A 16,364-nucleotide genomic window follows, 5' to 3' on the forward strand; every position below is an offset into this window, starting at 1 on the left:
GAAGGTTTGATAGGACAGAGACTCATGGCAATTTAGGCGATTCATGTCCTCACTCTCCTTACTATTGCCAGGTAATAGGTGAAAAAAAGACAAACATAGGCAAGTAGATTTATAATAAGGGTTTAAATGTACTATTTTAAGTTGCAAAGAGACATATCTTGGAGAAAAAAAGAATATTATAATCCAACATTTCCTCCCATCTCTTCCTACCCTGGAAGAAACCCTTCTAAAAGCTTGGTTTTTAGAAGTATGCTAATTGTGTCAGATTTTGTAGTGCGAGTCCGTACATACCATTCTGTGTTGCTAAGTCAAGAGACGAGGTTAAAGGTATCATACGGAGTTGCAAAGAGAATCACGAAAAGAGCTGAACATGTCTGATAAGAACTGGCCTCTGCAAATGCCTAGCAGATTCAGGGACCTGACAACTTTTCTCTAGCCGGCTCATTTGTTTTCCCCCGAATCCATGTTACCTTTGTACCAGGAGCAAAGTTAGTGTCTTTGATTTGATCTTTGAGAATAATTTAATGGTTCGGTGCACACAAAGTTGAGGGTCTCCTGGGTGCCTGGCCCGGCTCTGGGTTCCGAGGACAGCAGTGAACAAAATAGCAAAACTCCAAGCCGCAGAGAGCTACGTGCTGGGGCGGCAGGGGAGAGATAAGAAGCGGAAGGAACACGTCAGTTATATGATAAGTCAGAGTCTGGGGAGTGATTAAGTCAGATTAGGAGAATGGCATTTGGAGCCAGATCCCTGGAATTTGAGCCCCCTGTCTGCTGCTTGACCCTGTGACCAGGCAGGTCGGCCTCTCTGCACCTCAGTTTCCCCATCTGTGATATAGGGATGGTGGTCATGACACCTTCAGAGGGTGGTGGAGTGTTACCCAAGTTAACATGCCTGAAGTGCTTCAAGCAGGACCTGCGCACAGTAGGTGCTGTTGAATGACTACTGCTCTTATCATGGCAGGAGGTGATGTGCTTTCTGGAAGCAAATGAGATAATCCTAGGTAAAAGTTGACCTATTTTGGTTTTCTTGCTTATTATTTTTTTGGGTTTTTTTAAACTTATTTTCAATTTTTTGGGTTATTTCTACATTTTCTATGCTTGTTTCTAAAAGATTTGTTCATTCTGCAAAGAACTGGCTGTGTGTCTGGTCTGAAGTAGATGCCAGGCATAAAAAGATAAATACACACTGTTGGGGATGGAATCGCGTCCCCACAGAAGGCATGCTGGGGTCCCAACCCCTGCCCCTGTGGGCATAACTCACTGTGAACAGGACCTTTGACGGTGTTGTTCGATAAAGTTCCCAGACGTCATGAGGATGGGCCTCCCTCCAAAGTGGCTGAAGTCTTTATAAGCAAAGGAGATTGGATAGAGAGAGAAAGCCGCGGGAAGAAGCTGGAAGTCAACGAAACCTGGAAGAGAAAGGAGGAAACCACCATGAGCATTGCCATGTGACAGAAAAGCCAAGGAGCCAAGGTCCACTGGCACCAGTCCCCAAAATGCTGCATTCTTGAGGGACAAATATCGCCTTGCTGATGCCTTGATTTCAGACTTCTCCTAGCCTCAAACTGTGAACCAATACATTCCCTTGTTTGAGTCAACCCTTTGTATGGTATTTTTTTAGCAGCTGAGAAGCTAAGAAAGGCTCTGTGCTGGTTTGAAAGGATTTGTGTATGCTAGAAAAGCCATGTGTAACTCTAATCCCATTTTGTAAAGACAACTGTTTCTTCTAATCCCTATTCAGTACTGTATGTTGGAAACTTTAATTAGATTATCTCCATGGAGATGTGACTTAATCAGGTGTGGGTATTAAACTTGATTAGGTGGCGATAAGTCTCCACCCATTCCAGGTGGGTCTTGATTAGTTTACTGGAATCCTATAAAAGAGCTATTCTGGAGAAAGCCTCAAAATACTGCAGAACCACAAAACACAGGGTCCCCCAGCCAGCAGCCTTTGGAGATTCTGAGAGAACGACAGGAGAATTAGGAGAACGATGGGAAAATGAGGAGAATGCTGCAGAACCACAAAGCAGAGAGGCCCCCAGCCAGTGACTTTTGGAGAAGAAAAAAAACGCTTCCCAGGGAGCTTCATGAGGCCTGGAGAGGAAGCTCGCAGATGATGCCATGTTTGCCATGTGCCTTTCCAAATGAGAAAGAAACCCTGAATTTCATTGGCCTTCTTGAATTAAAGTATCTTTCCTTGGATGCCTTAGATTGGACATTTCTATAGACTTGCTTTAATTGGGACATTTTCATAGCCTTAGAAGTGTGAACTTGTAACTTACTAAATTCTGCTTTTTAAGAAGCTATTCCATTTCTGGTGTATGGCATTCCAGCCGCTAGCAAACTAGAACAGGCTCCTACCCTTGGATCTTATTGGAAGTTGGGCAAAATAATTAAAATGCCAGGCAACAGCTGAATATCATTGGTCACCAGGCAATTACAAATGAAAACTGCAATGAGATGCCATTCCACACCCACTAGAATGGCTAAAATCTAATAGGCCAGCCACAAACGTTAGGGGAAATAGGAGCAAATAGGCCATCGATATGCTGTCTGTAGCGTTACAACTTGATATTTCCACTTGAGAAAAATGTCCAGCAGATTTCTAGAAATAATTGAAATGTATCTACCCTTTGACCCAGCAAATCCCACTCCCAGGTATTTACACAAGAGAAAAGGAAACGAACACCCACAAAAAAGACTTGTACAAGAATATCCATCGCAGCTTTGTTCTTAATTGCCAAGAACAGGAGACCCCCAGGGGCCCATCAACTGAAGATGGCACAGACAACTTGCCTCATCTGCATGTGAAGAAATGCTGCTCAACAATAAAAGTAAAGTGCCCCTACATAAAACACAGGAGAATCTCAACAATGTTATGTTGAGCCAAAGCAGCCACACTGAAAACACATGCTCTATGATTATTGCACTTAGATAATGCAGAACCTGTAAAATCAATCACTGGGGAAAAAAGTCAGAAGGTGATGGCCTCTGGGGATGAGGAGAGATTGAATGGAAAGGGGCATTTCTGGAAATTTCTGCCCTTTGTTTCACGTGATGGTTGGGTGATGACATTATGTCCAAATTCACCTAGTTAACATTTAGGATCTTGCATTTTATGGTATGTAAATTATACCTGAAGAAATCTAAAAACGACACCTGTTGACAGGTGTTCTGGGTTGCTGTGCTATGGGGTTGCCAGACCAGCAACTGCAGGAGAGGCTGGGAAATGTCCTGGGGAAGGGATAACCCTTGGGCTCAGGTTTTCCAAAGGAGGTTTGGAAAGACAGGAAACGGGAAGCTCCAGCAGGGGCCTCACCTGGGCAAAAAGCCCAGAGGGGAGAAAGGGCTTACTAGAGAGTACCAGTGGCTTAAAGAACTCCCAGTTCCTTAACTGAATTAATGTTCTTTCAGAGTTTCTTGAGGGTAGGTTCAGGCTTGGTGTGTTTCTGAGGCAAAACGATTTCTCCCCTCTGCCACAAGCTTCTTAATGAAGTGCATTTAGATATCAACTTTATAACAGCCTTTTTTCCTTAGTCTGTGGAAGTTTTTCTAGCTAGTAAATTGTTTCGGGAACTTAGCTTTTTATGGGAAGTTAATTATAATCTCATCAAGACAGGCTTTTTAATAGTAAATTTTTATAAAAGCAAAAAAAAAAAAGTATTGCCTTATTCAAATAACCTGATGCTTTCTATTTTTCTTCTCCTTAAAATAAAAGCTGCAGATTCTCGTTGACACTGGCAGCAGCAACTTTGCGGTGGCGGGTGCCCCACACTCCTACATAGACTCGTACTTCGACACCGAGAGGTACGTGACGGGGTAGTGGCTGGTACGGCCAGGTTTGGGGCACCCATGAATTGATATACTTCAAAATATGCTGGAACAAAACTGCCAAATGGCTGTTTCTTGGAAGTTTTTTTGTTGTTGTTTATTTTGCTGGGAGTGGGGGTGAGAAGTGTGTGTTGTGTGCATATGCATATACATATGATCATTCCAAGGGAATTCATGGTGCAAGTCTCCTAAAGCCTTGGTGCATTTATATGATATTTACTTTATAGAAATTTAAGTCAAACACAATTCTTATAGTCACACAAGCTGCAGGGGGCAAGTGATCCTTTGTTTATTGCAACCCTTTCGGGTACCAAATTGAAGGAGGGCTGGAGCTGGGGGAGAAAAGGATTGTTTGGGGGGATGAGACTTTGTGTGGGCAGGGCGTAGGGTTGCTCCCCCACCTGAAGCAATACCTGGAAAACAACCTTGGCATTGCCCCTAGCTCAGAAACAGCATTATGGTGTGGCTGACAGAAACCGCTTCTGGGCAGGGGGGTTATTTTTAGGGGAAGGAATCCATGACTTATTTAGAAAGGCATCAGTGTTGGAAGCAGAGAGCATTCGTGCCTACAGCTGGCGCTCCAGGCTAGCCGTTTGGGCGCAGGATTGTATGAAATGAAGGAAGCCCGGATGGACGTTTCTGGAAGTGAAGAAAGCTCTGGCAGAGTTGGGCCCTGGGACCCCCTTCCTGGATGGGTACTGGGTGAGGCACAGGGAGACCCCCAAGTGAGAAGCTTCTCGTCAGCATTCTGCTATAAGTCCCTCCAGGGAGCCTGTAGCTGCGCTGATGTTGTGCACATTTCCATCTTCACATCTATTCTGTGACCCTAAATTTTAAACTTAATAGACAAAACAAATAAGCTGGTGTGAAATAGTTTTCTTGTTGGGGTCATAAACTCTAATAGACGAGAAACTGCCATATCATGTTTCCTTACGTGATACCTTTCTTTCTTTTTATCCTCATCTACATTCTTTTGTCCCAGGGAATAAATCTCAACTTTAGCTGGGGTGAAAACAAGAGGGAACAAAAGGAGAGAGAATAATGACTGGGAGGCTTCTGAAAGTACTGGGCAATTTTCAATAAGGCAAAAAAACTTCCCCTACGTGAAACATATTGGGAGGGGAGAACCCACCCATTAATTTGTACAGATACCACATCTTGGTCTCCATCTGGGTGGCACAAATAGATGTGATCTTCTCCAAATATTAGGGAGAGGGGGGTTAACATCTAGTGCTAGCTGGGTCCTTGCGGGGCCACAGAGACATGGCTGACCCCTCCCGCAAGGAACCTAGGGCTTCATTTATGACAGAGTGTATTGGAAAAGCTTGCATCATTGTTGTTCCAGGAGGAAACACCTGGCCAGTGGTGACTTTCTCACTGAGAAGACTAAATGTGCCCCAAAGCTATTGCTGCGATCACAAAGATGTGTGTAGAAGTCTCAGGTGGTGTTTCTGTAGGGGAGGGGATTCCTCTTGTTTCACTTTGTGCAGCAATGGGGAAGTTTCTGGAGGCTAAGAGATTTGCCCAAATCCAAGCTTCCAGGTCATCAGTTTTCCAAGCATCAGTACCCCCTGTTTTTTAAAAAATATTTTTAGTGAGAAATATTTGCACACATACAATTCAACCATATTATACAATCAGTGGCTCACAATATCATCATATGGCTGTATATTCTTCACCATGATTATTTTCAGAATGTTTGCATCACTCCAGAAAAAGAAATAACAAGAAAAAAAAAGAGCTCATACATCCCATACCCCTTACCCTTCCCTCTCATTGTCCCACAGTATCTCAATCTACCCAATTTTTACCCTTTATCTCTCCCTATTATTTATTTATTTTTTATCCTTTATTTTTACTCATCTGTCCATACCCTGGATAACAGGAGCATCAGACACAAGTATACATTGTAAAAGCTATATAGTTATACAGTCCTCTTCAAGAATCAAGGCTACTGGAACACAGTTCAACTGTTGCAGGTACTTCCCCTTAGACACTCCTATATACCATAAACTAAAAATGTGTATCTATATAATGTGTAAGAATAACCTCCAGGATAACCTCCCAAGTCTGTTTGAAATCTCTCAGCCACTGACACTTTATTTTGTCTTATTTCTTTCTTCCCCCTTTTGGTACAAAATGCTTTCTCATTCCAATGATATGGTTCCTGGCTCATCCCTGGGAGTCCCGTCCATGTTGCCAGGGAGACTTATACCCCTAAGAGTCATGTCCCATGTAGGGAGTAGGGCAGTGAGTTCACCTACCGAGTTGGGTTAGAGAGAGGGGCCACATCTGAGCAACAAAAGAGGTTCTCCAGGGCTGACGCATAGGCATGATTATTGGTAGGCTCAGCCTATCCTTTGCAGGAGTACGCTTTACTGGGGTGAGTCCTAAGATTGAGGACTCAGCCTATTGAATTGATTGTCCCCTCTGCTTGTGAGAATATCAAGAATTCCCCAGATAGAGAAGTTGAATATTTCTTCCTTTTTCCCCAGTCCCCCAAAGAGACTTTGCAAATACTATTTATTCTAGCCCAAATTACTCTGGGATATATTGGGGCATCACACAAACCCGGACAAACCAACAAGATCTCACGCCCTAGTCAAGATTCCATGTAATTATGGTGCTCAAGTAAACTAACGATACAAGTTAAATTAGATAATGTGGCTACCCAAAATATAAATTTTACGCCAAATGAACATCTCTCCCTTTGATCTTGTACAGAGATTGAAGTTTTTAAAATATGGACCATACCATCCTTTACCCTGTATTCTGATTTACCTTAGTCCTATCCAAATTAGCTTCATTCATATATCTAGTTGAAGTCTGATTGCTTTTTCAGCTTTTTTTAACCGTCCCAGCACCCCCTTTTGATAAGTAATGTTCTGAAATAGAAATGCAAAGATAATAGAACTCAATACACATGTGATCCTAAAATGCCCTGATGGGATGCAGGGGTTGATAAAAGGGAAGTAATCCATAGTCAGTGATCAGGGCCTCAGTGTGCAAGCTCCCTGGCTGAGCTACACCAGGAGCCAGGCAAAGGGGGAGGTTGTCTTTGGCTGCAGGGGAGTTGCCATGAACCAGGCAAGCCCACACTGACAAAGGATGATCGAGTTGACTCAGATGCCCAGAGAGGCATGGGTGGGCGATGTGACGATTCTCAGGCAAGATCCAAACAAATAAAATGTCACCTTTCCTCAACTTACACAGTAGTTGCGTTCCTGGAAAATCCACGTAAAAAATACTTTGTACGTCTGAAAAAGAGTGGGGCTTCCTGTGCTCAGATAATCAACAATAGGCTTTTCACCCATTCTGATGTCCAGAGGGACTTTAGAAAGTGGGGTGGAATGCGGGACAATTCTTTGTTTTGCCTGACTACCCTGCACATTACAAGCCAGCTAGTGCTGGCTCGGGAACAATCAAAAACGCCCTCTAGAAGGCAGCATCGTTGCCAGGGAGAACACTCACCTTGGTGGAAGGCCTTCCTCACCCTGTGTTCTCTTCGCTGCAGGTTTCCACTCTGTACCTCACATTTAGTCATTTTTTTCTACAGCCACCCCGGGGCTTATGAGGCAAAATATCATACTTGGAGCTCGATGACCTATTTTGCAGAGTTTCCCTCTCTGCCTGGAATCATTTTGTTTCTCATTGCACATGTGTAGACACATGATATGGTAGAAGGAAACAGTTAGTCTGGGGGCTGTGTATAGTTCTTTGGAGGAAATAAGCATGCAGATTCATTACCGTACATGACTGTTTCCTTCCCAGGAGGTAAATGGTAGCTCTTTGGCTGCAGGACCTATGCACACAGTAACTCATCCCTATAACTGGGGTTCCAAAAGAGTCAGAGCACAGTTTTCAACCAGTGAGCCTTCTGCTATGTAGATGCAGTGATGGAAACATTCTGGGGTAAATAGTCAGCATTACAAATACTGTGCACAGTGTCATTTGGTATGTGTACAATATTTAATCAGCCGCACAACAAGCCATCTATAGGCTTTGGGAGGACGCAGCTTTCTAACTCTCTTCTGCTCACTTTGCTTAAAATGGCTCTTGAACCCAGAGCCAGGCTGGCACTCAGGTGGCAGATGGTTCATGTTTTTCATGCTGAAAGATTCCTCTGGTTCCTTCACTTCTGATTTAACATGAAAGCTCCTGAGAACATCCACAGATCCTTTGATGGCTGAGCCTTCCCTCCTGCTAATCCCAAACTCCCTGTAGTTAGACTCCCTACAGCTTTCCGAGCACTCCGGGTGCTAATTTATTTCTCCCTTTGTGGATATCTATAAAGAGGACTAACAGAGCCTGCCAATGTCTAGAGGAAGCCCTAGACTTGACTTTGCCAGTTTCACCCACTTGGCACTTCTGCCCTTCAAGCCTCAGCCTACCTCCTTAATTTGCAAGTCACGTTGAAATTTATTAAGTAAATATATAATATTATGCACATTTTGGGCTTCTAACCTCAGCACAGCCTTTCTTTTTTTTTTTAAGAAAAACATTCTTTAACATGCTTATCAGGTTCTTTCTTAGCTAAATCAGATGGGAATTATCCCATTTCTGAGTTTTAGGCAGGCTCTGTTCTATCTGTATTGTCATGCTTGTTTTGCATGGTTTAATTTAACCTTCTTTTATTTCCTTCCCTCTTCTTCTTCCATGCTTTTTATAGGCTTATAATCAACTCAGATTATTGTAAAGATATAAACATTTGTATGTAAAATTTCTGTGTCATTAATATATCTAATGCTCTTTGCTAACTTTGGCCAAAGTTACACTTTCCATCATTGTACTGCATGGAAGCCAAGAGGACGTACTCACTTCCTTTCTCAATTTTTGATAACGGTTACTTTTCTGAGCTGTAGCTCCCTCGCCCTGTGATGTTTCTGCATTTGCTTGTCCTTCTGATCTCTCTTAGTTATAATAAGGTTTTTGGTTGGGTCTGTCAGCCTCTGATTCAAGTGCTCCAATCTTTCAATATTCAGGTTTAATGCTTCCTGAAACATTTTCCAGTAATTGGAGATTTGGCTTGGGGTTCTTTGACAAGATCTCTTTGATTTATGGAATGTGACACCAGGCTACCATTAGTCATTTGTGTAGCTTGTCCCCACCACTCTTTTCATGGTGGTAAATGTTCCAGTGAGTTACTATACAGCAAAAAGAAGGTCATGAATTTTTTTAAATGTACTTCTTTTTTAGCCAATAAAATAGCCTCCAGCCGGTCGGCTTGATGAGAGATGGAATGCACTCATGCCCCTGACTCCTTAGTGATCTATTAAGGAAATTGAGTACGTTTCCATTAAAATGTCTCCTCGCTGTTGTAGTCCATCTAAGGTGAAGCCCCCTGAGAAGCTGTGGCAAAGGAACAATTTACTTTTCTCACCTGACACTTGTAAGGAATTAGGGAGTTAAAGAATTACCTGGTGACCTCATTGAAGGAAGCTAACCTGGATACTTGAGATCAAACACCTCACCTTTCTATGTGAAGAGGACAGATATTTCTGCCTGATTTTTAGATAATTATTTCGAGCTTGCCTGTCATTTGCCTGTCCAGGAGAGGATTTGCCATTTTGAGGCCTATGACCCTAGACTGTTGTTGAGGATATTGATGAATCACCAGGTTAAGCAGGCTGATTGACCATCCCCCAGGCCATCAGCAAGCCCATCTGCTCTCATCTGGTCACTTTCAGAAGTGTAATCAAAGGACAAAAGTGGTATCTGGTCAACAACCCTGCGGGTAGATACCAAACCCTGAAATGTGCAGACTTCCCCAGGGAAGTCTAAGGCTGAGCATTCCCTAGAATGGGTGGCTTAGGTCCAAGGGTTCAACTCTTTTAAATTCTGCCTTTCTACCTTCTCTCTCTCTTTTTTTAAATTCTTTTTTACTTGTCAAATATAACATATATACAAAAAAAGCAAAAAATTTCCAAGTACTTTTTAACAAGTAGTTATAGAACAGATTTTAAAGTTTGGTATGGGTTACAGTTCCATGATTTTTTGTTTTTTCTCCTAGCTGCTCCAAGACACTGGAACCAACAGAAATATCAATATAGTGATTCAACAATCATACTCATTTCTTAAATCCTATCTTCTCTATTATCCTCCTCCTTCTCTTTTTTCCTTTTTGTAATAAATAACATATATACCAAAAAAGGAATAAATTTCAAAGTACATTACAACAATTAGTTGTAGAACAGATTTCAGAGTTTGATATGGGTTACATTTCTACAATTTTAGGTTTTTTAGTTCTAGCTGCTCTAAGGTACTGGAGACTAACATAAATATCAATATACTGATTCAGCACTCATACTCATTTGTTAAACCCTGCCTTCTTTGTATAACTCTTTAGAGGTATTTGGGCTATGCCCATTCTAACTTTTTCATGTTGGAAGGGCTGTCAACAATATGGGATAGAAGATGGAATTATTGATGTTCTGAAAGGCTGGACTCTCTGCATTTCAGGACGTATCTGGTCCAGAGACCCATCTGGAGGTTGTAGGTTTCTGGAAAGTTACCCTAGTGCATGGAACCTTTGTAGAATCTTATATAATGCCCTAGGATTCTTGCAGATTGGCAGGATGGTTTTTCTACCTTCTCTTTTTATGTTCTCTGTAAACAATAGTGGTTGTCTTTTAAAGTGATAAGAAGTTCTGTGGCTATTTTCTCCTCTGTTCAATTTATTTAACTTTCTAATCCTACATTCCCTGAATACTTATATCAGGAAGAACGTCTCCTGAATAAGATTCAAAATATTTTTGTTGCTGTGATGACTTTCCCCACCTACCCAGTTCCCTGATTTATGGCTGCTTCTGAGCGCTAGGCACGGGCGTTGCCAATGTGAAGCCCAATCTGGAGTTCTCTCTTAATATATTCAAGTAATATGCAAAGCAATTGAGGGCCAAAGCATTTTATTGCTAAGAAGTAGGTTAGAAAATTAGGAAGGAAGCATGCATTTTTATTTTAATTTAAGGTGCTGGAAACTATACACTAGCAATCCTTAGAACTGCTTATCATCGTCTCTGGGGTTTTTACTCTTTGAGGTTTAGTTCAAGGAGACTGGGGAATATGAGGTTTTTTTTTTCTCACATTATCTAGGACTGTCTGTGTTCTCCACTAGGATAGCCAGTAACCACTTGTGCTGCTTTAATTCATATTAATTAATGTTAAATAAAATTAAAATTTTGGTTCTTCTGTCACACTAATTATTTTTCAAGAGCAGTAGTCCCATGTGGTAACCATATTGAACAATGCAAATATAGAATATTCCTGTGATTACAGAAAGTTCTTTTGGACGGCACTGTTCCAGAACACAGAAGAACCTTCTAGAAGCCAGTGGCAAAGAGTTTGAAGGCTCCTCCCCTTCCCCAAAATGTCTTAACCAAGTCATTCGCACACAGCCAGGTGCTTGGAATGGGGGTAGTTGGACTTCAGCATGAGATAGTTTGGAATATGCAGTGAGAATAGCTCTATAGAAACACTTCTAGAAAAAGCATCTTTGAACTTTAAAGGAAAAAGCAAGATTGAATAAAGGTAGCAAGTAATTAGAAAATTAAAATGGAAGGAAGTATTTTTGTTGGGGTACCTGCTGGGTTCCAGAGTTCTGTTCTAAATACTCTCCTGTATTAACTTTTTTTCTTTTAATAAATATATTTTGTATTAGAGAAGTTGTAGGTTTAAAGAAAAATCATGCATAAAATAGAGTTCCAGATACCACCCTACTATTAACACCTTGCATTAGTGCAGTATATTCGTAAGAATTGATAAAAGAATTTTGTTACAATTGTACTGTTAACTGTAGTCCATAATTTATAAGAGGGTTCGTTGCGTTGTATAATTTTGTTTTATTTAATTCTAGAACATATATACAACTTAAAATTTCCCGCTTTTAACCAGATTCTAATGCATGATTCAGTGCCGCTAAATCACCACCATTCAACATCAAAACTTTTCCATCAACCCAAAAAGAAATTCTCTACCAATTAATATTAACTCCCCATTTCCTCCCCCACCATCACTCCTAATAAACTGTGCTCTAGTTTTTGACTCTATGCTAATTATTTCACATCAGTGAGATCATAAAATCTTTGGGCACATAAAATTTGGGCACAGGTGAGAGTTCAGCTCAGGGACACCACTGTAGCACCAGTGCCTTCCCTGCCCAAGTTAGCAAGATCTGACCTCGGCGCTGCTAATTATTAAGGCTTCTTTTGGGTAGACTTCTGAATTTAGGGCAGCTGTCTGGGCCACAATGACTGGCCATCTTGTCTTTATGATTAGGAGAACATGGATATGAAGACAAAATACATGTTAAACTTTCTTAAAGGGAGCCAACTCTGACAGCCTTTCCGCTTATTTCTCCAGGTCCAGCACGTATCGTGCCAAGGGCTTTGATGTCACCGTGAAGTACACGCAAGGGAGCTGGACAGGCGTCGTTGGGGAGGACCTCGTCACCATCCCAAAGGGCTTCAATGGTTCTTTCCTGGTCAATATTGCCACTATCTATGAATCAGAGAATTTCTTTTTGCCTGGAATTAAGTGGAATGGAATCCTTGGACTTGCTTATGCTACCCTAGCCAAGGTAATGATTTCAGTAAATCAAACAGTGGAGATGAGATTCTGAAAAGCGGTCATGAAAAGAAGGGCCTGTTTTCCTATCCTGTGGGAACATTTGTTCCAGCACAAGTATCTTAGCAAATAATGGGGGGAAGGTAGCTTCCCCCAACCCCAGGCCTTCACAAGGAGAAAGAGGAGCAATTACTGGGAGTCTATTTGACACCTGCTGTGGACATTAGAAGGTGTCGCGTCACTCAGTTCCCCTGACCATCCCACGAGGTGGGCTTTGGAAAGCCATATTATCCTATTTGAGAAATGTGGGGACCAGGGGACTATGGAGCTCAGACAGGTCGAGGAGCCCCCTTTTCTCTTGGCAGACTAGTAGTAGCTTACATTCCTAGAAACATTTTTACTGGCACTGTGATTTTGGGAAAAAGTTTCATCTTTATGTGTTTTGAAAGTGAAAGATGTGAATATGCTTGATTTTACATTAATTATTCAGAAGATGTTAGGGTCAACCTAAATTATCCAGCGTTAATAACGTGTAAAAAACTCTGTGAAAACAAAATGCTGTGGGGGTATTTAGGGTGACCTTTCTCTATTGTCTGTGTAATTCCAAGATGATTACCAATAATTGACTTCACATCACCCAGGTTTAGGGAGACAGTAACGGAATTTGTGGAAAGTGGAGTGTATGAGTTTCTCAGCTGCTATGACAAATACCATGCAATGGGTTGGCTTAATACCAGGAATTTATTTGTTCATGGTTTCAGAGGCTAGAAGGTTTGCTTCCTCCAAGAGTCAACAGCATTCTTTCTGGCTGGCAATCCTGGGATCCCTTTGCTTTCTTGGCACATGGCTCTGTCTTCTCCTCCTCTTCCAGGTTTCCTTAACTTCCAGCTTTACCTCCTCCACATAGCTTTCTTTTCATAATGCCTCCAGTAACAGGATTAAGTCCCAACCTCCTTCAGTTAGGCTATACCTTAACTACAAATAAGGTCATCCAAAGGTCCTACTTATGATCTTTGAAAGGGCTCACACCTACAGGAATGGACTAAGATGAAGAACATGCTTTTTGTTGTTTCCTGGAGTACATAGTTCAACCCACCACCTGGAGTAGAGCTGGAAGCAGGTCTGGCAAGAGACCCAGAGTGTGGTCCGGGTTGGTGGTCCAAAAGGTGTTTCTGGAACAATTCAGCCAAATGTTCGGTGGTGGTCTTGGAGAGAGATACCCTTGATCTCTCCCAGCTGCCTCCCACCAAAGCTGTGCGTGGACACAACCTGTGGGCTTCTTACACCTCAGTATCCCAGATGGAATCAGACCCTCTCGTAGTTGGTCCTGGGTAACTGTATTTTAAGTCACTCCTAATGAAGAACCACCTAACAGAATAATAATAGAACCTTTACAATATGCAGGGACTGCCCCAAGCACTTCGCACATGCATCTACCCGTGGACACCCAGAACAGCTCCAGGAGCTTTTGTTGTTTTGTTTTGTTTTTCATATTTTTTGTTGTGAAATATATATACCCCAAAAAGAAGCAATTGTGCAAGCTTCAGCTAGCTATAATAGCCATGGTTTGCCATACTTCATAAGGTTTTAATTTACCTCCATTGTACAGACAAGGAACTAAGAGAACAAGTCCTGGTAAACAAGAAGAGGTCTAGGATTCAATTCCAGGCTATGTTTCCTTTGCTTAGCTGCCTTGAGAAGATAGATGAAAGAATCCCAGGCCCAGCCACCCCCAGATCCATCTCATCTCAAGAGGAGACTTTTCCTCCTTCGTTGACTCAAACACCTGTTTCAACAAACATCACATGTAGAGATTGTGCCAGATTCTGCCGGAGAATTCTACCAGCACCAGGAAGGAAACAATTGGCGGCCAAATACAAATGAGCTAAGCAAATGAAAAGATTTATATCTAGTGGATAATGGAACTCTATTCTCACTCCCTCTGGCATTGTAGTTTCAGTTCCTATAGACAATAAATAATCGTCACTTACGCTCAGCTTAGATGGTTAGAGTAGGCCTGTAACATGTATGCAACTACAGTTTTCTGTCATGTTTACATCAAAAATGAACATCTCAGCGTGCACAGGTGGTCTGGTGGTAGAATGTTTGTCTTCCATGCAGAAGACTCCCGGACCGTGCACCACCCCCCAAAAAATGAACATCTCAGTGACTAACCCTGCTGTCTCCCTGTCATCAGAACCAAAATCTAAACCCTTCCTGCATGACCACTCATAGCCCTGGCCCATCTCTGACTCAGAACTCTTCCCAAGAAATCACCCTTCTTGCTTTTGAGGTTTTCCAGATAAATGGTTGTGTCGTCTGAGTGTGTGGTTGTGTGCAACAGAGACACAGAGCAAAAGACCTCCTGAAACATGGCCATGAGGAGCAGCAAGCCTTTTTCTTCAGGACATAACATTGTTCCTTTTGCTACTATTGTCTGATGGCCAGCGTTGAGCAGACAGCCTGGCCCAGGGCTCAAAACCCTCAGCTATAAACCCTCTTTCCCAGGGTCTGGGGTCACTGCCTGCCTGGATCAGTCATCTCGCGTTTGCCTGGTGGGCAGCTGTGGCTGAAAGAGGTAAATAAGGATTTCAGAAGCCAAGCCAGCTCCTGGAGACACTGCTGTCTCCGTAACTCTGAAATGTCTAAGATTAGCCTCCACCACCTACCTCGGTAACCCACTTCTACATCTTCTCACGCCTGCCTCACAAGGCAGTCATGCTGATAAATGGGGTGGTGTCTTAATAGCTTCCGAAAGCACTATCTTATTTTTACAACACAGCCACGCCGAAAGGAAAAATACCAAGTGGTAGGAAGTTCTGTTGGGGGCTTTTTGTCGCTATGCCCTGCGCTTTCTTGCTTACTGTTTAGCCTTGAACTGTTAAATATAATAAAGAATATCGTGCATCGTCCTGGGTTTCCACACTGGAGCTCTCCTTACCTACACAAGTCATGAGGCACTTGTCCTTCTTTCCCGTCCTGCAGCCATCAAGCTCCCTGGAGACGTTCTTTGATTCCCTTGTCACGCAAGCAGAGATCCCTGACGTGTTCTCCATGCAGATGTGTGGGGCGGGATTGCCGGTGGCTGGATCTGGTACCAACGGAGGTAGTCTTGTGGGTATCTTTTAGTCTTAAATGGGAGAAAAATCACAAACTGGTGGGGCTCTTTTATTCTGCCTTATTAAAAACCTGGTCAGAAATATTGGACACGTAGGCATACGTACGTGCCATAAAAACCTGACAGTCTTTTTGTAGAGTCGAAGACAAAGTTGGTAAAATTAGATGTTTTTTTGACCTTCCAAATCATCCTGTCCCCTAAAAAGGTACTTCTCCTTCCACGTTCCACTAGAGCTTTTCTTTATTGTCCTTTGAAATTCCTTGGAAAGGACTGTTGTCTGGGGGGCAGGGAAGAGTGTTCAAGGAGCAGGATGGGAGGACTGAAGCGCTGGGAGGACTGCGCGTCCCAAATCCAGTTAGGGGACAGGGTCTCCTGTGCGTCCTCTCTCTCTGCCCACACAACACGCACACACACACACACCATGCACGCACACACACACCACGCACGCACACACACACCACGCACGTACACACACACCACGCACGCACACACACACCACACGCACACACACACCATGCACGTGAGACTGTACTGAACGCACTGCAGCCACAGTGTGCCCTCAGCTGGTCCTGCCCTCAGAGGTCTGAGGTAGGGGCGACAGGGAGCATGCGGGTGGGGGGCCCCCTGGGGCCTGGGTTCCCCCCCTTGTGCTCAGATTCTGAGTGGCAGACCCAGCACCCCATTTCCCAGCCATTTCATTTGCTAACGGTACATTGGCTTAAAGGGGCAAGAGTAGCCTGGGCTTTGAGGGGCACTGTTTTATGGCCTTGTAAAATGAAGTTGTGATTAGGGAAGTTTTCCATTCAGCTTCCCTCTCCTCTGACTTCTGGGGAGCTCAACCATCGTCAGCCTA

At 42.9% G+C, this 16,364-nt stretch overlaps 1 protein-coding gene across 1 annotated transcript in view; it reads left to right on the forward strand.

Annotated features, from left to right (window-relative positions):
• BACE2 (beta-secretase 2) overlaps window positions 1–16,364 on the forward strand; it is an 87,593-nt gene that overhangs the window by 42,872 nt on the left and 28,357 nt on the right. Inside the window, exons 2-4 of the mRNA XM_077118951.1 lie at window positions 3,719–3,807; window positions 12,190–12,406; window positions 15,379–15,507. Of these exons, the coding sequence (XP_076975066.1) occupies window positions 3,719–3,807; window positions 12,190–12,406; window positions 15,379–15,507 (435 nt within the window). The remainder of the gene's footprint in view (window positions 1–3,718; window positions 3,808–12,189; window positions 12,407–15,378; window positions 15,508–16,364) is intronic.

This window comes from Tamandua tetradactyla, chromosome 10 (assembly GCF_023851605.1).
Source record: "Tamandua tetradactyla isolate mTamTet1 chromosome 10, mTamTet1.pri, whole genome shotgun sequence".
In the NCBI taxonomy this organism is placed as follows: Eukaryota; Metazoa; Chordata; class Mammalia; order Pilosa; family Myrmecophagidae; genus Tamandua; species Tamandua tetradactyla.